Here is a 23,642-nt window from a genome sequence, read left to right on the forward strand (position 1 = left end):
TCTGGGTAGAAGAAGAAGAAGAACAAGAACAAGAAGAAGGAGAAGAAGAAAGATCTATAAACGATCATCATGTCGAAAGGTCTACCTTACTCGATGAAAGATGTCGATTACGACAACGCGAAGTTTCGACCTCGCTCATTTTTCAGGGTATGTACTGTTTCTTAAAACAGTTGAATTTCAAAGTAGATCTCGATTTTTCTGATTTTTTTTGTTTGATTTGGATTTGGATTGCGTTTACGTGTGTCGAATGACAAAAATTTTTGACTGATGGAATAGAATGATCTGGGGTTTAGGAATTGAGTTGAGATTGGATCTGTTAATGTGAATTTTATACTAGTAATGTTGGAAATTTAGAGACCTACTATAGATAGTTTTTGTTTATCTGGGAGGATCAAATTGTCCTGCAAAAAGAAACTAATTCTGGTCCCTAGTGGAGGTCTGGAGCAATTACTACAGCGTCTGCTGATTTTGTTTAGTGAGTCCATCAGTTGCACTTCAATTGAATCGATTTGTTGATTGATTAATGTGAGAAAGATAAGTTGGTACAATAGAATCTCTTTAAATTCTCTTATCTACTTCATTGGAGCAATGCATAAATGCCTAAGATGCAGAATTTCCTTGTTTTGGAGTAGTGTTTGTGTCTAATTGCAACTTGAGTTTATTTGACAAAATTTTAATGGTATATAGGTTTTGTAGCATGCAAACTGTTTGTGTATCCCATGTTCACAGGTTCAAAACTTGGACACAGCCTCTTCTGCGAAGCAGGGGGTAAGGCTGTGCGCACTTGCCCTCCCAGACCATGCAGTAGTGGGACCCTCGTGCACTGGGTTGCTTTTTTAAACTATTTGTGTATCATTGTGACCATGGGTACGCTCCTGATTACTCAGTGGTTTCTGGAATTTCAAGGGAAGTTCCCTTTTGAATGAGTGAGATAAGCAATAAATAGGTTGATATCTTTGCAAGATGAATTCTAACACTGATAGTTCTTTTGGTTTCTTCTCTTTAGATGCATACTTACTAGCTTATTGAGAAGAAAGAAGGGAAATCCAATAATATAGAAAGGGAAACAAAAAATGCCACAGTACATCACCTAACTATGGCCTACCAATCTTATTAATTCATCCAACCTAGAGTTCACAAACCTTTATAACAAGAAAAATGAATCAGATCGGGTTCTAAGTCCACTTACAACAACAATAACAGTAGACTAGCCTTATCCCATCTAAAGGGGGTCGGCTACATGGATCCGTGCAAAAAAAAGTAGGGAAAACTGAGATCCACCCAAAAAAAGAGAAATGAAAGGAAGAGGAATAAAGAAATGAATAAAAAATAGATGAGAAATGAGAAATGAAAGTTAGAGGAAAGAGGCAAAGCCCAGCAAGTTAGGAGAATCTCAACTAAATGGGGTCGGCTACATGAATCCTAGCTCTCCAATAGGATCTATATGAGGTCATACTTGGGACAAGACATAGACTATGCATGTCATGCCTCACAACTTCTATGATCCCACTCATAGATGATGTGGGATCCAACATTATCCACCACACTAGAATTTATTTCGGCAAAAAAGTGATAGAGAAAATTCTTCTGTGCAGCTGAATCCATAAAGAAAAAGTATAGGCTTCATTGGGTTTGTTTATCTTAGAGATTAACCATTGCTGACCATAGTTGTCATGGAGTCTAGGCGACCTAAGGCGCTGGAGGGGGTTCAGACTTAAGGCGATACCAACAAGGTGAATGAGGTGTCCGAGGCGCTCACCTAGGCTACCAAGGCTCCTGGACTTCTAGGCGACGCCTTGACAGCTATGCTGCTAACCTCATTTGTCTCTTTATTAGTAATTGATCTTTCATCTTAGTAAATGGCATAGGGATCTACCTCAAGTTCATTTTATTTTGGATAAAGTGTTTTAGCGTTAGGACTTCAACATGCGTTGCTATGTCATTTTGGAACACATGTGATACTGAAACAGCGAAATTGTCATAATATAGCCTCATTTCACCTGGAGTGACAAAATTAAGTTGAAGTTCCATTACCAACAAGAACTCATAAAAAAAGTGTTTATCAGCTCCATTGTGCTTTGCAATGTCATGTTGAGCAGCTTGTTTGTGATATTAATAGCAGTGTGACTGTCACAATATAGCCTTATCATCTTGAGAGTAAAAAAAGAAAACTTAATTTTCTTGGAAGGGTTTCACTAGCTAGAAGCCTAGATGAGCTCAGATATCCTATGTGCTTGGTCCTAGAGATCAGTCCCAAATCAGCAGCTGAATTGTCCAATTGGTGGGACCAATTCGATCTATCTTGTATGGTGGATTTGCTAATTCAGTACCAGTATTGAGATTTTTCTCACTTGATTGGCTGATCCGTGTAGCTGATTGTCTAGCTGGGAAAAGACTTAGGTGAGCTGAGAGCATATTCATTCTGATATAAAAGTGTTCCTCTCTTAGACATGGGTTATCTTAATCCTAATCGAGTGCTTTAGTTCTCACAGGTCCTTAATTTCAAATTCTATTGCTAGTTGGCTCCTTCATTGCTCTCTCTGTCTTCTTTTCTTTTTTCCCTTCTCTTGGTTGATATTTATTATGATGATTTCATCATCATGGACAGTTAGAATTGTAACTTGCCATTGAAAGTGTTTAATCAATATTATGTGAGCTCTCTTGCTTTCTGTTGATGTATAAATTGACACTGCACTTCCCTAACAGTGAGCTTCTAGGTGAAATGGTGGCGAACTTGATGTTAGAGCAGGACTCAAATGTTCGAATCCTGGGAAGTGCATTTGAAGAGTTCTCCCGACATTTCTTCTCCCTCGGTGCTCCATGAAGGAAATGCCATGTGAGCTCCACATGCAAGGACCATGGGATTGTGGCCTGCATGTGCGAGGCAATGTTGATGTATACATTGACGCTGCCTTTCCTTAACAGTTTGAGCTTAGGTGAAACGGTAGTGAACACCTTCCTACCTGTGTTTCACTGTACGGTGACTTCTTCAACCCATGAAGAGCTATCTTTAGTTAGTGTACCTTTCACTAGGTGGAGGGAGATTTCGACTTAGGAGGCATTCTCATGTATAATTCCTTTTTCTGATCTTACATGAAGAGGGGCATTCTATTTGCCGTCGAGGCCAACCTTTTTTATTATTTTGAAGTGAAACCTTTCTTGAATTGGTTTAGTCACTAGAGTAAACAATTTCTGATGGTAAACTACTATTAGTTTGTCTTTATTCGTGGGAAAACAGTTGGCATTGTGCCTCTTGACTAAATGAGGGATCATTGAGTGCGTGATATTCTATGATAGGAATCTCATAGGACTATATGCCATGGAAGCACAGAATCTTCAGTTTCCTAGCTAATCACCTCCATGGGAGGTAAAACACCTCTTGGATCAACTCCTCCTTTATCCCAAACCTGAATGCCAGCCAGTTTATCTCCCTCAGTTCCTTTTCTCTTCTGTCTTGCACCTCACTCTAATTGAGCATCCCCGTGCTCTGTCGAAGGACTTACTTAGAGGTAGGTGAATTCACCAAAGCAAAGGAATTAATTTGTTGCAATCCATAAATGATTATTTACTGTAAAAGAGCCCATTGGCTATTGACTGTGGTACCATTTAGACTACTGTCACACCAAAACTACAGGTGCAGTACACTACCTTGGAGATCCTCCAGATCTCTTCACTCTTCGCGTTAAACAGCACAGTTTTGCAGCGAAGATTTTTACCCTGAAAATGACCAACATCCAGAATCCAGATTCAAGGATATCTTGGCCATCCCAATTGAATTAGACAGCATACAGAGCCTTTAGGCGGACAAGGGGGCACTTATGGGAAGGTTGTATGAACTACACATATTATGTACTTATATACAGTTGGATTTGGCCTTATGTAGAAATCTTCTCTACCCACCCCATTCTTAGCTAGTGTGCTAAGGAGTTGGAAGTTGTTGGTCTCCAAGAGGGCAGGGTGTTCTGTTCCCTTGGTTGCCCAAGGATCTTGCTATCCTAATAAAATGAGTTGTTGGTATTATGAGAAATTCATTTCATAATCAGAATTGAATTACTCTCTGCCTTATTGTGAGTCCATGGTCTTGCTTCATATATCTCTAGACTTTTTGTAACCACTCTATTCTCCATGGTCTTTGAATTCCCTGGTCTTTTGGGGCCTGAGAGAACCAGAAAAAGATACCCATTTGATCTCTATACACCCTTGCAGTTTTGAAGTGCCTTGGATTCCCCAAGCTACTCCCATCAAAGTTCTTGACTGATGAAATTGGTGAGGCTGTCTATTCATGTACTGTAACTTTTTTGTGCCAATTGGTCCTCACCACTTGCCCCTGTTCCCTTTTGACATAATAAAAAGGAATGCCTTGGAAACTTTGCTGACTAGTGGTCCAATGTGCTCCCTGGACCATAATAATTTCACCCATCATCATCTAGCTTTGGTTTTGGAACTCTTTTCTCTTTTGACAAGAGGGGGAAAGTGTTGAAGCGATACATCCTTGTGGAAATTCTGTGAAGCATATGGAAGGAGGGAAATACCTGGATAGGGGCCACCTTAGCCTGCTCTTCATTCCCTTTCATATGATTGATGGGTATTTCACCTGGGTATGACATCAAGGCAATCCTTTGCTGAACGATATTCTAATGGCAAAGTCATGAGGTAAATTTCTAATAGGTGGATCAATGCTTTTTCCAATTTGTTGAAAGGTACTCCTTTTTTCTTTTGGTTTTGGTAGTATAATTCTATTTGGAATAGCTTCTGTTTGATGATTGCTTCAGATGTTGCCATTGTGTGTGGGGTTTTAGATTTCATGGGATTTTCCTTTGACAACTGTTGCTCGTCTCTATGTGGTCACCATGTCCATGTCAGGCTATATGTTTCTTCTTGTTGCCTTACTGATCAAGCATCTGAAGTTTAGCTTTACCTTAACTAACGTATTATTAGATGTCCTTTCTTAAACATTTCTCCCATTGAGGGATCTGAGGATCTCTCGTATAGTGAATTTCCTTATATAAGCTTCATTTTACTCATACTAAATTTTGTTTACTCATATTTCAAGATCAAATTTCTGTTCTAAACTGATTTTTAGTTTTATTTATTTGTTCTGTTCATTGCTCCAGGTGATAAGCCAAACCTTATTCACAAGAAGCGTCAAACGTGAATGTTTAAGCTGTAGTACAGGGAAGTTTTTAATATTGTTGTTGATAGGTGGTATAGCATATTTAACATTGACACATACAAGTCCTACTCATTCTGCTTCTGGTGGATTAGGGGAAGGCATTACAGACAAAAAACATAAGATTATCACAGATGGTGCTAATAAAATTCGGACATTTTGGAGAAGAGCACCTAGGCTTCCTCCACGATTGTCTCCTGATGAGGAAGGCAGCAACAATAGTTCTACTGTCAGTTTGGAGAAGCAAAATTCTTTGTCAAAATGGACATCTAGGCAACAAAATGTTAAAAATGCATTTATCCATGCATGGTCTGGCTATAAAAACTATGCAATGGGCTATGATGAGCTTATGCCTCTAAGTAAGAGGGGAATTGATGGTTTAGGAGGCCTGGGTGCTACTGTTGTGGATTCACTTGATACAGCCATGATAATGGGTATAGATGAAATTGTTTCGGAAGCAGGTTCATGGATTGAAAAAAATCTTGCACAACGAGTTAGTGAGAAAGGTCAAGTAAATTTATTTGAAACTACCATACGTGTTTTGGGTGGTCTTCTTAGTGCTTATCATCTAAGTGGGGGAGAGCATGGGATGGACTCGAGAACAATCAAAGGGCCTAATCCAGTTGTTTACCTAGATGCAGCAAAGGACTTGGCTGATCGTCTGTTGGTTGCTTTTACTTCAAGTCCAACTTCTGTTCCTTTTAGCGATGTTATTCTTCGAGATCGCTCAGCACATCCAGCTCCTGATGGATTGAGTAGTACATCTGAAGTTTCTTCTCTCCAGCTTGAGTTTAACTACCTCAGTATCATTTCAGGTGATCCAAAATATGGTCTGGAAGCCATGAAAGTCTTGGAACATCTGAAGACTCTTCCTAAGATAGAAGGACTGGTACCCATCTACATTAGGTAAAATGCCACATCCCTATTGGTTAATGGTTTCACCATTTTCTTGAACAGTTACTATTGCCTTTTCTTTTTCCAAGCTGGCTTTGTGTTACATAAATGCTACAAGTTGATTTTGATATGGTGACATCATTCTTCTCTTTGGGAAGGACCTTTAACCTGGTATATGACTAGGAAACTTGCCTTTTTATGCATGTCATCAGATAAATTTTGGTACCTTTTTTCGTACTTTTCTTTCTATGATAACATGATTACTTGAGGACCAAGCATCAAGCTTAGACTGAAGCTTTTACTTTCATTTCCCCTTTTGCTCTAATATGTTTTACTTTCATTTCTCCTCTTTGTTTTGCACGGATCCATGTAGCCGACCTCATTAAGTTTGGGATAAGGCTGGGTTTGTTGTTGTTATTGTTGTTGTTGTTGTTGTTGTTGGAGAACAGCAGTCAAGTTTTAGGTAAGAGAATGCTCTGTGGGTAAGATGCTTATAACTCACTGCTCTTACTCCTTACTAGGGAATTCACACAATTATTTTGATCTTTAGCTTGTAGTGAAGAAAAGTGCTCCACCCTCTCACCTATTCCATAAATGATAGGATTCTCTCATATCCTTGAGCTGTCTGCTCATCTTGCTGTGTTCAAATGGTGCTAGGATAGTTCCCTTCAATTAGCATGGGCATGGAAATTGCTTTAAGGTTTTATCATAAAATCTGGAGTAAAAATCTCTTTCTGATTTCCCTTTTCAGTCCTTCTTCAATTGTTAAGAGAGTGTGTGAAAGAGGGCAGGGGTATCCCTAGAATCCTCACTTTTGCACAGGCTATTGAAAGTTGAAACTTGAAGGCAAGTTTCTGCTTTCCAACATTGGAGGAGGCAACCCAAAGTGTATGGTCTCACGGCGGACCCAAGAGTTGAAGAAAGGAAATATAAATATGAGTAAAGGTCCAGAATGAAGTCAACTAAATACGCAATTGGAGTTAAGGTTTCATTTATCTTTTGGGTCTTTTGATCCCTTGGGAGATGAAATTTGCAGTCAGATATCCGGATAGTGTAAAGTCTTGAAGTTTGTAGAAAAATAGGGAACTTGCAAAACTTGGGCTTTATGCTTTGTCTGATATTTCTGTTGGTGATGAAAGAAATGTATTATTGCACACCAAAGGTTTTGCTTGCTTTTAAGAAAATATTTAAAGTATGTTCTGTAAGCTTAATTGTTACTGACAACTGGATGCAACTTGGATAGCTCTAAGCTTAGAATTCACATTGAAGGTGTTTTCCTTGTAATAGGGTATTCTAATCACCGAAGGATTACAGTTAGAAACCTTGTGTAATCCATTCCAGGATAGTGGGGATTATGGACTCAAAATTGAATCCAGAATTGACAACCAGAGACTCATAAAATAGCTAGTTGCAAAAATTAATTGTTAGTGTGGAGAATGTGGGGTAGTCTAAGAATAGCATGTAATTAAAATAGAAACACAGAATAGATTTAGTTACTAAGGAGGACAGAATTAAAAAGTAACTGAAATAGAAAGTCCAGATTTAGTAACTATTGGGAAATAGCAATTAGGAACCAGATTTGAAGAAATTAAAGGGTTACCCAAGTAGTAAGTTGCTAAAAATAGAAACTCAGATTTAGTCTGCATAATAACAGCAACTAGTGTGAGAATTAGCTAGTGAACCAGAGTAGAAAGTGGGGAATGCAATTAGTAACTAAGGAGATAAAGTAAGAAGAGCATATAGAAAATAGAAACTAGGACAGGTATGTCGTGTTGCTGCTGTAGGACACCAAGGAGATTAATGATCTGAAATTTTAATGGAGGTAGGAGAAGAAGATAGAGAAAGAAGATAGAACATAGAAGATAGAAGATTGAAGAAGAAGGATATGATCTAGGCTTCCTACCTAGGACCATGGTTTTAAGTATCGGTGTGTATTGTGTCGTATCGGCCGATACGTATCGGTATCGGTAGGCATCGGCACGATACATACCGATACGCTACAGGAATTTTTTAGCCCTTTTTTGTGTATCGGCGTATCGGTAGTACCGTATTGTGCCGTACCGATACGTACGATACTGTGCGATACGAACTTTTGAAAATATGGAAATTCCCGTGAGTATCGATACGTACCAATACGTATCGACTGTATCGTACCTTCGATAAGTGTGAATGTGCCTTTTGTTGTTTGAAACAAACACTTCAAACTCTCACAAACAGTTTTCTATATTTCTCTTTTTTTTTCCCCTTTGATTCACACACCTTTTTGGTGACTCAAATGGTAGATTGAAAGAAACATTGTGGAAGTGAATGGTTTAAAGAAGGAGAAAAACATAGTCCAAGAAGAACCTTGAACTTGAAAGTTGAAAAATTTGAATAGTAAGTTCTTGAATCTTTACTCACTTTTTTCAACTTTAACCTTAGATTTTCAAGTTTTTTTACAAATCTAAGGTTCATCATACTTAGAATCAAATTTTGTGCATCATTATTACATGAAATCATTGGATTTATAGGGATTTACACACTTTTTTCAAGAGAAAATGAAGGTTTCAATTTTTTTTTCAAATTTCTTAGATCTATTTGTGTTCAATGGTTAAAAATGTTTAGGTTTTTTTATATGTTATGTAAAAATAAGTGTTCTACAACTTCCATGGAAAATTTTGATTTTTCTCAAAAAAATATATTTTCTTAATTTTTTTTATTCCGAAATTAATAAAAAAAAAAGAAGAAAAATCCCAATTTTTTTTTTTAGATAATTTAGTTCATTCAACTCTTAAAAATAATGTCATAACTTATAATTACTAAATACATGATTTGAAAGCCAAGGATTTGAACTACCACGACACTCTTCAGGGCACTCATCACAGTGGCAATGGCAATGAGGAAAGAAAAAACTGTAAGAAACTCAAACTTCATCATTTTGGACATTTTCAACTCAATATATTTGTCTATCAATACGATACCCTCTACTTAAGTATTTATGCATTCTACATGTTATATATAGTTTTTTTTAACTGTTTTTTAATGCAAAAGTGTATAAAAATGTGTTCTCTATCCATTTATGTGCGTATCTTTAGCGTATCTCCGATACGATACGATACCCTCCGATACGTATCTTAATTTTGACTGATCGATACGGCGACCGATACCGATACTTTAATCCTTGCCTAGGACTTGACTGGTTTCTCACCAGTCCAACTTGGAATCCCACCAAGTGATGGTGATGCAGATGCCTTGGCTTGGCTGGACTGAGTTGACCCACTATGGAGGGCTAAACCAAGACACAACTAACCCAAACTGGTTTTCTGGTTTGGCAAGGGATGGAAATTGATAATAAGGGAAACAATCTTAGTTTATTTGATTTTCTAAATTGTTTTAGAAGAAGATACGTAGGGTTTCCTTTACAATTAGTTAGTTTCTATTTTAGAGTAGTTTCTATCTTTTAATTGGCTTCCAATTTTATGTAGTGAGTTCTTTAAATTGCTGTAAAACGTGTCTAGAGAGGAGGTTTTTGAGAAATAAAAGAATTGATTGGGAAATTTCTCATCGTGAGTATAGTGTGAGTGTTGTGCGAGAACCCCCTTTCCTTCCCTTCCCTTCCCTTCCCTTCCCTTCCCTCTCCCTCTTCTTCCTTCTACTTCGTTTAATGGTTACTACTGTTTTGGTTACTACTGTTTATCTTTCTCTGTGAATCCCCTGTTCTGGACGGTAGGTTACAACTCAAAAGAATCAAAGGGATCTCCCTCAATACAAGTTCTTTCACCTTCATTTGGGGCTAGAATCACCTCCCTAAGGCAACCCAACTGCAGAGTTTTCATGACCAGAAACAGCCTCTGCTGTGAGCTATTACTCCACAACGTGATCCGGAACACTGCTCATCACTAGACCTGAGTTGCAGGCGCAACCGTTCCCCTTTGCTTGCTTTTTGAGGTATTTGCCTGTCGGAGTCAAGAGGCCAAAGGGTTTCCGACCTTCGCCTAGAATTTCTGACTTTTCGAAGAAGAATTGAAGCAGCCCTCTCTTCCGCAAGGTTCTGAGTTTTCCGCCATGGCTTTGGGCTGGAGGTAAGGGATGACTGACCTGACCCATGTTTGTGCTTCTTTAATTAAACTCTATTTCTTATATTACCCCCTCTTCTACCTGTAATTCTTTTATTTCCTTAGTTCAACTTCAGTTCCTGTTATACCCTTGGTCTAAATCAAAACCCTGTTATGTCCTTCAGTCTTTCATGCCATATTGACCCTTCTTAGATTTTGGTTAATTACAAAATTGCCACCCTTCTTGGGAATTTGAGATTAATTACATAACTGACATTATTATTTAATATTTGAGTTATTAACTCCTGAGTAGGCCCATAAGCGATCCGATTGTAGTTTTGGGAACCCGAATCCGCATCAGATGGAGGACCGGTAGGGGAAGGGGAAGAATCCCTAAAGTGTCTCAGATTTGCAAGGGAGAGAGGGGAATCACACAAGAGGGGGAAGGAAGCACACAGCCAAAGGTTGCCAGGCCATGCAAGCACACACTCGAACCAATTCTTAATTCCTTCTTCAATTCTGATTTGTATATTGGTGACAACCAATTTAAAAGAAAAATAAAAGACAGAAATAGAAACTCAACTGAAATAGGAAACTACCCTAACAAATCAAACCGACACTATAATACTATCTAAATCCTATGGGAACCTAACTTGCTAAAATAAAGTAATAAATAAAATCAAAGACAATATTCCTTATTAAAGTAAATTCTAAAAATCCTACTAGACCAAATAACCAAATATGGATCCGGCTCATATCCATCTGGATACCCAGATGGGTATTGGTGGCTCCACAGGTGCATGTCTGCATCAATAAGGTTTCCAATGTATCTCACAAGAGCAAACTGCTTGGTAGGAGGAATCCCTTATTCTCTAGGCCCTTCTCCTTTCTTTATAACTCCATAGCAATTACTAAAGTGGGAGGCCCTATGTATGGTAGGAGGAATCCCTTAAAACCTGAGTCTCTCTTCAAAATATGAATTGTTCTAGAACATTGCAGAATAGAAGCTAACTACTTAATCCTTAATAGGACTTAAATTCCTAATATTTGGGCTTATAGAATTGGCCCATTATAGTTGTAAACCTAAAATATAAACCCATGACGCATAACCCATTGGACAAAAAAAAAATAAAAATTAAACATGTTAGTCCATTCATGGTCCAGTCTGATAGTCTGGTTTGTTGCTGGCCTTCTTTGTTCTTCTGAACTGTATCACCTTGTTTCCCATCCTTTATTTATAAGTCAATGAAACTTTAGAGTCCACCTTGAATCTATATGAAGACTCGGGAACCACTCTCAATGTTAGGAAAATTTTCACTTGTGCGCTACTGCGCTTTCTCTCCTGCATCTGCTTTCACTCTGCTTTTGCTCTCACACTGTGGTTGGGAACTTAGATAAGATATTCTGATTTCACCTACAAGTGGTTGAATCCATTTTCCATGTTCACATGAAGCAGTCATGGACACCCAATATAGTGTGTCGAAACTCGAAAGTTCTTCACCACTACAAATGCTATCATTGCTTGTCGCTTGTCACTTGTCACTTGTCACTTGTCACTTGTCACCTGAATATATTAGCTTATGCCAGTGATTTCTTTGTCAATTCTAAACAATAATTCTTGACCTTTCAGCAGTGAATGTCTGTCAAACACAATAATTTTGTTGTTGCATGCTTATCAATTTTTGTAAAACTAAATTCTTGAATGATGTGTTGACAAGCTAAATTTGAAATTTAGTTTCTGATTTGGTGGTCCTGGGTCCAGAACATTTCCTTCATGATCTCATTGTATGATCTGAAGCTTTGTTTAGCTACTTTGTAATTCATATACAAGATAGTGTTTTTAAATAATTATATGGATGAGAATGAATTATTCTTATAGTTATTATCATGAATTATTTTTTTCCTTCGACTATATTTACAAATTACATAGACATTCATTTCTTTCAATGCTATTTACTTTTTTCTTAAGTTTTTTCTTTTGATGGGCTATATCCCTATTTCATGTTCCTGTTTTACTTTGAATCGTTCTCAGATGAAATTGAGATTTTAATCACATTGTAAAATTAATTAGTGCTTTTCTCTCTTCTTTTTTTTTTCTTGTTGGTGCAGTCCTCGCTCTGGTGAGTTCAGTGGAGAAAATATTCGGTTGGGATCTCGTGGTGACAGCTACTATGAGTACTTACTAAAAGTTTGGCTTCAGCAAGGAACAAATCGTGATGGTAATCTGAAGTACTTACATGATATGTATGAGGAAGCAATGAAGGGAGTTAGGAACCTTCTGGTTCGGAAATCTATCCCAAAAGGATTGGTTTTCGTAGGGGAACTTCCTTACGGATCTAAAGGCGCATTTAGTCCTAAAATGGATCACCTGGTATGTGGTTTTTCGTACTAAAGATTTTTCGTATTTGATAACGATCTATTGATTGTTTATATTTGATAATGATTAATCTCCCAATTGCTTGCATGGTTTTAAATTTCCCCTAAGCTTTTGGAAACCTTTTCAATACTTTTCCGTTTGTAAGGGTCTCAAGATGAAAAATTAAGAATATAAAAGTCTAAAATTTCTTCTAATTGAGAATTTGTGACGTTTTGTTAGAATCCATAATTTCAGCCAAAATTTGGGGAGCTTCATGGGTCACAAGGCTAACATTCCAAATGTACATTATTCCTGTCCTAGGTATAGGCTACATGATGCCAACAAAAAACATTGATATGTGACAACCTCATATTCCTTTTGATAACCTCATGTTCTGAAGTCTTTAGATTCATACCATCATTACACACTGAGTCCAGATATGTATTAGTTCAGTATTTCTACTGATGGAACCGAGGATTGTTTGCAATATTGATTTTCTTTTATTCTTTATGCTGGTGAAGGCTTTTGGAGTCATTGTTAACTTAATGATATAGCATTAGAGGACTTATATTTCCATCTGTGTTTTTGCCCCTATTGATTTTTATGCAGATTCTGTATTTCATATACACTTGCAAGGATATTTGCATGAATTTGTGGTAGAACTGTATTTCCTCTCATAGTTTCTAAGAATAAAAAAGAATTATTTTATGAGATGAATCCCATTTGTTTCATACTTCACTATGTTAATCTGCTGGCGAAGCCTGGGCTTTTGACATAGAAGTATATTATTGCCTGTCCAGGTTTGTTTCCTCCCAGGAAATCTGGCGCTTGGTGCTACTAAAGGGATTACAAAGAGAAAGGCTATGGAAGAAAATTTGCTTACTTTTGAAGACTTGGAAAATTTGAAGCTTGCTGAAGATCTGGCAAAAACTTGCTTTGAGATGTATTCAGTGACCTCTACGGGCCTTGCTCCAGAAATTGCTTACTTCCGTATAGAGGTGAGTTGAATTGATGTACCAACCTTGAGATTTTTTTTTTTCTTCAGTTGTATGTGAACTATAGTTAATGTCTACTTTGTGGCAGGATTGCATTTACTTGTTTTGTCATGCATTGAGTGTTGATATAATATTTCATTCTGATCAGGGAGATACTGAAGGAGGCCTTGATGGTGGAAACAAGAGTTCTGAATATGTGAATGATATAATAATTAAACCAGCTGATCGCCACAATCTTTTGCGGCCAGAAACTGTTGAATCATTGCTAGTTTTGTATCGTGTTACAGAAGATCCAAAGTATGCTTAACAATTCTTCCCTGAGCAAGGATTTCCCATTTGAATTCTGCTTTATAGATCAACAGGAAAAGATGGAAGTGAAGTTGTTTATATCATTCCACTTTCATTTTCATAACATTTTACTTGTTTGAACTTCTGCAGATACCGCGAGTGGGGTTGGCAGATATTTGAGGCATTTGAAAAATATACGAAGATTGATTCTGGGGGTTATAGTTCTCTAGATGATGTCACCCATCTTCCCCCTCAAAGAAGGGACAAGATGGAGACCTTCTTCTTGGGCGAGACATTGAAATATTTATACTTGCTGTTTGGGGACAGCAGCATGATTCCATTAGATAGGTTTGTTTTTAATACAGAAGCTCACCCTCTTCCCATTATCAGCCTAGTGAAAACGGAATGATTCATCTATTACAGCCCTTACAAAAGCATGTGGCTGAATGCAAGTGGAGCAAACTAAATCTGGTCCTTTGATATCATTGAAGCATCCTAATATGCCTTTTCTGTTACAATCTGGCATGCAAGGAATGGCATTGGCATTGTTGTTGAGGATGTGAAGTGGCATTGCAGTGACAGCAGTGACAGCAGTGACAGCAGTGGCAGAAGCTCATGGCTTCTCTATTGTTACTTCTCCTTTTCCAGTGCATAATTGATTTGTTGTGTCCTATGTATCAAACTTGGATACTTGAAGACAAAAATAGCTCCATGCCCCCTTTTTCATTCATGACAATAGTGGAAGATGTATTCTCTTCAATTTTTTTTTCCTTTTCTGAGTTATTTTCTATTGATGGATTTTTCCCTTTCCATATGAGAGTTAAGTGGACCCAAATGTAATATTAAATATTCTAGTATGATTCCTGGCTTTGGATGATGAGCTTCATTCATTAACTTACACAATCTACTTCCCTGTAATTCTCATTCTAAGGTGCCTCAAGTTTACGAACTGTCAACAGCTTTACATTGTTCTTTCCAATAGTGATTATGGTAAATCGGTACCTTTAGTTTCACATTTATTTTGAATAAGAAACTAATGATCCCCATCTCGAATGACGCTTATATCATCTATTTTTGCATTCTCTGCATTGATAACTTTTGTAGGATGGTAGCTAGCAAACTTTTGACCTGCAGTTTCACAAGGTACTGGTATGAGACAGATACGGCAGAGGTGATACGCACATAGTTTTCACTGTGATAAGCACATAGTTTTCACTGTTTTACTCTCACGTTAGAGGTGGGAAGGTTACAACACTAAGGTAATTTTGTTCTTATCCATTCTTATTTTTATTTAAATCCATTTTTATATGAATTGAACTAATAATACTTCCTCTGATCCAACATCAATACTCGGCATCAGATCCAACATACAAGAAATCCTGAGTAGGTTTCCTGCTGAATCAGGTAGGAATATTTACTTTTGAAGCTGGTATTGTGATGCACTCTCCTTGGGAAAGTTCATGTGGATTGTTACTCTCCTGTTGGCCAATTTTGCAACTTTGCTATCACTGTGTATTTAATAGCTGGCTGCTCTAACTGGATTTTGGTGCTACCGTACCAAAATGGGAATTTGTGAAATTGGCATCATTTTTCCCATAGCTTCTTTGATTACTTCCTTTGTAATTAGTGGTATCTGTCTCAATGAAATCTATTTTATGGTCATCTAGAATTTTGTTACAGTTGTAGGCATTGTAAGAGATCATAGATGCTTTTCTGCTGTTGTTCTGCTAGGGCATTTGGTATCCATCCCATAGCATTTGGTTCGTTCACATTCCTCCCTGTACCAGAATCTTAGCCATTTCTGGATGGGCCCTGCAGACAGCAACATGAAGAGCTGTTTGGCCATCTGTATCTGTTGAGTTTATATCAACTCCATGTCTGACAAGGTCATGAACTATATCTATTTCTCCATACTCTGTACCTTCCAGGATTCCATTTCTCCTCCTTGAATGGATGAATCTCCATGTGAATAATCTTCTTGATCTTCTACTTGAGAACCAACTCCTTGATGTACTGTGTCTAGCCATTCTTTGAGGACATCCCTGGATCCCTATATGTGGGTCTACAAACCTTAGCCTTGAGTTTCTGGAAGAAAATGGGTTGTAAAACAGATAGCTTTATAGCTGTCCAACCATCTTCTGCAACACACACACCCGGGGGGGGGGGGGGGTGATTAAATGGATATATCTGTAGTGTGTACCTGGACTGTTTATATTTATTTATTTTATGGATCCATGTAGCCAATCCCATTAAGTTGGGATAAGGCTTGAGTTTGTTGTTGTGTTCCTGAAAAATGTTGTTCATGATAATCTTCCCATCCTCCATATTTGCCTGCACGGCGACAAGACATGGCTTTGATTGTGCAAAAAGGTATCCTCTTTAATGGGATAAAGTTTTCTGTCTGAGAGTAGCCCTAGCGCTATAAACACAAGGGCGTGTGCAATGACCACCATGCCCCTCCTGGAGGTGCACTCTCAGACAGAAAACACTTGCCCCTTATTAATATATCAAGTTACTTTCGTATTTGTTGCTCTTAAGTAAAAAATGTTCAACCCAGCAGTTGACTCTGTTCTGGCGAGTCATCCGGTAAAAACAGTCCTAGTTTGAGAATATTGACTGGCGCATGAATGTTTGGATTCTGGAAAGGACTAGCCGGACCATGTTTCCAATCTGAAAAAACATAAGAGAATACAAAAAGGTTTGGTGAAGCTTCTCCAATTCCAGATTTGCACATAGTTTTCCTTGGTGGAGAAGAGAGAATCCTTTCATCTTTGGTGATTTGACCTTGTGATTGAATTCTTGTGTCATTATAAACTTCTAGCCCTTATTGTATACAGTTGAAATCATTGCTCCCTAATTAGATGGTACCAATGCAGTGATGAGGGCATTCCTTATTTAACATAGATGCACGAAAATTAGGTTTGATAGATTTTATGTACAGTGATTATTAAGGGGGAAGCTTTTATAGCCACCCAAGTCAAGATTAAACTATTTTGACAGTCCACTATTTTGAGCCACATGGAAGCTATTCGGGGCAAACCGATGATTGGATGAGTTGTAGTAGACTTCGTGGGATTAGTCATGTGACTCATGTCTCATATTTAGTGTCCCATCTAAACCATGCGGTCTTAATTTGTGCTTTTAACTGGGTATTTTCAATAGTCAAACCACATTGCTAAAGAACAATAGTAGGTGTAAAAGTGTAAAATCAATCCTACTTATTTTGTAATTTATTTCTTATTTAATAGATCTAGACGAAGAAAAAGCAACCCAGTGCACGAGACTCCCGCTACTGCAGGGTCTGGGAGGGGCAAAATGTACGCAGCCTTACACTACCACAGTAAATTTCATTTAGTAGATCTAGACAATTTTCCTTAAAAGGAAGTGGACAGAAACTGACTACCACAGAAGATTTCATTTTGGGGAGTACGTGAAGGAAAGTACCAGAAAAAGAAGTGAGGGGCAGGGGGAGGGGGAGGGAGAGGGAGAGGGAGAGGGAGAGGAGATGGAGTGCAGAGGAAGAGCTTGGGTTCAAGATTGGGGAAGAGGAAGAGAGGCAAAGGCGGGTTTGAAGGTTTATAAGGTAAATGACATGTTTGCGACAACTTAGCACGAAATAGGTTGAAAGAATTTCGGTGAAATTTATGAAATAGCTCTTCAAACTATTTCACTATTACAGATGAAATTGATTTCAATTTCTCATAAGATAATTAAAAAAAATCATAAAAAACACCCTAATTTCAATTTATGACCCATGAAAGATTTCATAAAATCATAACAAAAAGACCCTTAGCCTTAGTTCTCTGGATTTTTTGGTTAATTTTTTTTATTTTAAGATTTACAGATACCTACAATATTTGAGTTGACTTGGGCAAGGGTTCTAATGACCTCCACTCAACCATAACAGAACTTCAGCTATTGTTAATTTCTTGAAAGATCCACTTTTAGCTCAAGAGTTCCTTCAAGGATCCTCTTGAACTGTCACATCTAACATTTTATAAGGATTAGGATCAGCATGATTAGATCACTACTAATCATGGGTACTTTTATGTCTCATTAGCTACCTTCTCTATACCCTCATACAAGCAATAATAGTTCATATGTTGGAAAACAGCCCATCATTTAAAGTGTCTGACCTCCATTTTCTTAGACTATCTACAAACTTTTCTGACAGATTTCACTGCATGCTGCTGTCTAACTTCTCCCTGGCACAATCTTTGTGCTATTAAGATGCCAATATTAAAAGAAAAAAAAATTCTGCTCAAAGTAATTTCTTAAACTCATATTTCCATCCTATGTTGTAATCCCCTCAAAGAGGGTTGCATAACAAGCTTATGTATTATTTTACACGCACAAGGTTTTTTTTTTTTATTCCAAGCTCCCATTTGCTTAGAACAGTGAAAGAGAAATACATTTACATTTGCAAAGTGGCGTGAAAGGAGTAACCAGGAAAAAAAAAGCCATAAAACTGGTTTCCACTCACCTAGCTTGAACTGAGAGGAGAGAAACAGGTTATAGGTACTTTCTAACAAGAATAGTTAGATTAGTGTGGAACTGAGCTTAAAATCTGTACATCTATACACTGATTGAATCATTAAAGAAGTTACACTAGTAAGAGATTGGATAAGTTCAAGAGGCTTGGATTTTTTTTTTTTTCTTGGCATAGGAGATTAGGAATCCTCGACACATGATGTCGCCAGACTCGCCACCTCTCTCCCCCTCCTTATATCAACCCTTCAGCCAGAGACAGGAAATCAACAAAACTAATAGCAGTTGCACTTTCAGCACTGGTTTATATGAATAAATTAACCTCACTTATCTACTAAGGTTGACATAGGAAATTCCAGTGAAGCTAAAACATATATATGAAGTTTCTTATTAACGGTAGTGATTGTAGCTCTGTAATTTTGGTTGAAGTAGCATGTCCAAGTCTATTTTATCAATTACCTGCAGAAAATATGCTAGTCTATTTATGGTCTCAACAGTCTTACCCTGTAACATAGAGTAAAATATGAACAAATTTAACTTAAATATTTCATGTCAACTGCTGCTTGACCAGTTATCACAGTGAACACTGTAAACTCTTCAAACTTATCTTGCCATACAATCTAATTTTATTATTATCATTTTTTTTTTCAACCAACATGGTATACAGAGTAAAGTAAGTTGCACTGAGAGCCAAGTCAAAACTTCTCAGCAATTCAGGAAAATAAATGCCAGAATGCATGTGGGTTGAGTTATATGCAAAGCTGCTGTCATCTAGCAAGTTCCAACCACCAATTTGAGCAGCCACTTCAGAGAACCCAATTACCATCAGGATTGCAAGGGCTATACAAGGCAAAGGGTGCTGGGTACCTCATCCTTACATCAGCTTTCGGAATGAATTGACAGCATGCAGTTCTTTAAGGTTTAAAACTTCCTTTCAAATTTTACTGGCTTAAGCATTTGAAACATAGGTTATAAGAAAAAAAGAAAAAAGCATCTGAAATATATGAATTCATAAAAACTATCTGATATGTGAATGCTGTGCATGAAATCAAATTTATCGATCTAAATCCAAAAATGGAGTGGGATAATATGAGCCCCTGAAGTTTGGTGATGATGAATCATTTTATTTGTTCTTCTCAGGCCCAAGGGAAAGCAAGAGAAAAGGAGGCAAAGATCTATGGCTGACAATGATGGTATCATAAAAAATTCCTCCAGTATTCATGCAATCCAAACATCCCCAATTTCCTAAATAAAATAAACTATGAAATTTCCAAAGAAGACTTGCTTTGAGACGGGAGTGTTAATAAAGAAAAGAAACATAAGATTCAAGTACATGAAAATGCTTAAGCCTGTCACACACAGCACCAGAAAAATTAACAGTTGAGAAGATTAGTACTAGAGCTCAGAAAGAACATAATTATTTTTGTGCTAGAACAAGGGAGAAATTACCTTCTGAATACTAATAAATAGTAGATTTGCACTTGCCATCTATCACTATTGTTGGGTCATGACTACCTTGTGCCAATCTTGACCACCCTGATTTTGACACTGAAGTTGTAGTATCGGACAATCACAAATCGATAAATGCTGAAGTTTGGTTGGCAATCCATCCTCTGGCAGGTACTGGATTTGAGGGCAGTGAAAAATCTCCAGAAGTTGGAGGGAAGAAAGGTTTTTCATTCCTTCAGGTAAGGTTGCAAGCTGCTCACAGTCTTTAATTTCCAACTCCTGTAAAGAAGTAAGTTTTCCCATTCCCTTAGGCAAGGACCTGAGATTTGGACAGGATGAAACCACAAAATGTTCAATTGAGCTGGGCAGCACTTCTTCAGCAAGTGATGTGAGGTTGGGACAATCCGAAATTTCTAAATGTTTGAGAGAAACCAGATTTTGCAGGTCTCCTGGACAATCTGATAAACACATTAGCTCATCACAGAAGCTGATTTTTATTTCCTCAAGTACTGTCAATGGCTTCAATAACCCCGTAGGTAGCATGGTTAAATTTCGTAAACCAGATATATCCAGGAAGGACAGTGTTGTAAGCTGAGTCAAGGAAAGTAATAGTATCTCATCACAATACTGAATTGCCAAATTCTGAATTGATGGAAGCCTTGGTATGGAAGTTAAACTCCGACAATTTGATATGTTCAATGTTCTCAAGGCAGGTGGAAGGCAGGATAGTTTTCTCAGCTTATGGCATATTGAAAAGGAAATTTCACTCAAGCAACAAAATTCTCCTTCCTTGGGTCCACTCCATTCCTCAAAATATGGCATGCTGGCAAATGTTAGAACCTGCAATGATGGAAAGCCTTTTACCCTTTGACTTCCACAGAGTTCATGACCCACATATTTTATGTTGTTCATTGCACCAATGTAGAGATTTTTGAGAAAGGGTAGTTGGCCAAGAGAGGGGAGCATTTTGCATTTTTGACAATATAAGAGTCTCAAACTCACTAAGTTTGTGAGGGTTGAATCATAAATCCAACTAGGAAACTCGACACCACAGTAGTGAAGTATGCTCAGCTCTTTAAGATCTGTGTGAGGGCGGAGGCAGTTAAGAACTTTCTCCTGTGTAACCTCATCTCTGATGGCATCACCACGACTCCATATCATCTCTAGTTTGTGTATATATTGCTTATCAAACAACCTGGCCTCACATGCCTCTTCTATCTTGTCCACATTTTCCAGCCTAGACAGGGAAAGTGATCCACGAAGACTCATCATGTTCTTCAGCTCTCCGATTCCACATCCAGTTTCTTTACCAACAATGAATGTTGATAGTGTTTGTAGATTGGTTATCATACCAACATGAGGTGGCATTGATGTCAGCCGAGAATACGGCTCTACCTCAAGATGCTGAAGATTGACTAGGTTCTTCATCTCCTTGGGCAATCTAAGAAGTTCAAAGCATCCTTTTAGTTTCAATGTCTGTAGATTGTAGAGCCTACTCAGTGCTTCTGGTAACATCTTAATACGGGTATGAGAGACATCAAGGAATCGCAGATGTGTCAAATTGTCAACTGAACTTGGTAGTTCAGTGATGCGAGTATGACAAAAGTCCAACACACGTAAAGATTTCAATTTCAAAAAGAAATCAAGAGGGATCTGGTTGATGCTATTTGGTTGCTCACACAGTGAGAGAAATGTACGCAAGTTTTTACATTTGTAGAATAGACCAAACATTGATGGGTCAATATTGCCACAAAGCAATGATGAATAACGAGCCCTTCTGGAAATACTGTATGTTTTAGCATCAGCCATCCTAAAATACTCGTCAGCAGCAATACTTTGAGCAAGACCATGGATGAGATCATGCATTGTATGTACTTCTTGGCCTCTTCTATGATCATATGAACATTGAAAAAATGACCTCCGCAATAAATCATTAAAATAATCACTCCCAATATCTTCGATTTGCTTTCTTCCATCATATTGAATAAACCCTTCTGCCATCCACAGCTGTACTAACTTCTCTCTGTCAAATACATAATTGTTGGGGAATATGGAGCAATAGACAAAGCACCGCTTAAGGCTAGCTGGTAGATGATGATAGCTCAATTTCAGAGCAGGCAGAATATCACTTAAATCTTCTGGCAAGTCCCATATTTTGCTATTCAAGATAACTTCCCATTCACTTGGATCATGTTTAGTATGCAAGAGTCCTCCTATTGTCTTTGCTGCCAGAGGCAATCCTTGGCATTTCTTAATGATTTCCTTACCAATCCTTTCTAAGTTGGGATTAACACCAGAAAGCCCACCTGAAAAAGCTCTATGTGCAAACAATGACCAACAATGTTCATCTGATAAGTACCCCAAATGGTGAGCAGGCACTGTGCCCATGATTGATGAAACTATTTCACTTCGAGTAGTTAAAACAATTTTACTTCCTTTAGATCCAACTCTGAATGGAACCCGTAATACATCCCAATCACTGGACTTCTCATTCCACACATCATCCAAAACAAGTAAAAACCTCTTTTCATTTAGTACTTCCTCAAGAATGACTTGAAGTGGATCCAAATCCATGAGTCCAAAACAGTTCCTGGTGGCTGACTGGATGATTGATTTGGTAAGTCTTGTTATATCAAAATCTTCAGAGACACAGACCCACATTCTTAGTTCAAAATGTTTCCTTACCCTCTCATCATTATAAACAAGCTGAGCAAGAGTGGTCTTACCAGACCCACCCATTCCAACAATGGGAATCACAGAAACCCCTTTTCCCCTGCAATCTTCTGACACCAAAAAGTCAATTATCTTCAACTTCTCTTCCTCCCTACCAAAAACATAAGACTCATCTATAAAGGAACTAGTCTGTGGCCTCTCTCTTGTTTCAATCCTCTTCAACCCAAAACCTTCTCTCAGTTGGAGATGACTACTATCCTTCTGAATTTCATCCAATTGAGTAACAATTTCTTTTATCTTAGCTGCTAAATCAAATTGGGACAAAAGTCTTTTTGAGCTAAAAGAGGAGAAGAAACTCCATACCTGATTATTATTGGATTGAAATCCATCATCCAATTTAAATTGCTGAGCTCTGGTGGAAAATTCATCAAGTATATCGTCGACATCATAAGCCACATCTTTAAGATCTCGCAGCCAAATCTTCACTGCCTCCTCTTTTATTTGCCTCTCATCAGCATCTTCCAACACTGCACGAATCCTTGACAGTGTCCTAGATAATCTTTTCAGATCATTTTCAACACCCCATAAAGATGCAGACTCTTCTATGACAGGGGAAGCCAAATTCTCAAAGACCACTTGGAGAAATGCAGAAAGGATTGCACCTGCCATAGTTTTTTCAAAGAGTGTGGCAACCCACGAACAGAAAATCGACTCTGCTCCTCTTAATTTGCACAGAATAATGGAAGGAAAGACTTGTTAGGGAGAAGATGAGCAGAGAATTCTGCTGGGCTTGCCGCCAAGCAAGTGAGGTAGAGTGACTCAGCGCATCGCGTTATCTTCTCTATGGTGTTGACTGCTGACGAGAAAAAATGGATTCTTCTTAGCATCTTCTTAGTTTTACGAGAATGTTTAACAGGAAGTTTCAAGGATAAGGATGAGTATTTACCAAAAAGGATAAGGTTGAGTTGGGTGGGTTGATTGATAAATCAATCCGAAACCGTTATTAGAAAAACAAGGAAGAGGTTCCAAATCCGTAGATCAGAGCTGAGAAATTGGTTTGAATGGACAACACAGAGTGGGTTAGAGAGAATAAAGAAAGGAGGCTTCAGCTGCTGAAATTCTTCGAGCAGTTTATCCAGCCAAGCTTAGTTGGTCCGAATGATCACACAATTCTAAGTTTTAACCCCATAAATCGGCTTATAAAGTGAGAGAATCCAAGATCATATTAATTCACATTAAATTTCTTTTAAAATATGCTAATAAAGTGAAGTGGGTTTTTTTTCTCCTTTCTAATG

General features: G+C 37.9%; 2 protein-coding genes across 2 annotated transcripts; one reads left to right on the forward strand and one right to left on the reverse strand.

The window, feature by feature from the left end:
* LOC122059792 (mannosyl-oligosaccharide 1,2-alpha-mannosidase MNS3) lies at positions 1-14,623 on the forward strand. Its single transcript, XM_042622826.1, has 6 exons — positions 1-147; positions 5,115-6,076; positions 12,208-12,469; positions 13,255-13,452; positions 13,598-13,746; positions 13,888-14,623. Exons 1-6 carry the CDS (start codon positions 70-72, stop codon positions 14,144-14,146), a joined length of 1,908 nt encoding a protein of 635 aa, XP_042478760.1. The 5' UTR covers positions 1-69; the 3' UTR covers positions 14,147-14,623.
* Positions 14,624-18,651: 4,028 nt separating this feature from the next.
* Positions 18,652-23,517, reverse strand: LOC122058815 (putative disease resistance protein RGA3). Its single transcript, XM_042621502.1, has 2 exons — positions 19,675-23,517; positions 18,652-19,156 (listed from the first exon to the last, which is right to left on the reverse strand). The coding sequence occupies exon 1, from the start codon at positions 23,014-23,016 to the stop codon at positions 19,720-19,722; it is 3,297 nt and encodes a 1,098-aa protein (XP_042477436.1). The 5' UTR covers positions 23,017-23,517; the 3' UTR covers positions 18,652-19,156; positions 19,675-19,719.
* Between the last annotated feature and the right edge of the window lie 125 nt (positions 23,518-23,642).

The sequence above is a fragment of the Macadamia integrifolia genome, chromosome 13 (genome assembly GCF_013358625.1).
Source record: "Macadamia integrifolia cultivar HAES 741 chromosome 13, SCU_Mint_v3, whole genome shotgun sequence".
Classification (NCBI taxonomy): Eukaryota; Viridiplantae; Streptophyta; class Magnoliopsida; order Proteales; family Proteaceae; genus Macadamia; species Macadamia integrifolia.

Coding starts and splice junctions, on each gene's coding strand:
- LOC122058815 (XM_042621502.1), bottom strand. CDS start 23,016: ATGGCAGGTGCAATCCTTTCTGCATTTCTCCAAGTGGTCTTTGAGAAT.
- LOC122059792 (XM_042622826.1), top strand. CDS start 70: ATGTCGAAAGGTCTACCTTACTCGATGAAAGATGTCGATTACGACAAC. Junction 6,077..12,207: donor CTGGTACCCATCTACATTAG/GTAAAATGCCAC, acceptor TTGTTGGTGCAG/TCCTCGCTCTGGTGAGTTCA. Junction 13,453..13,597: donor TTGCTTACTTCCGTATAGAG/GTGAGTTGAATT, acceptor CATTCTGATCAG/GGAGATACTGAAGGAGGCCT.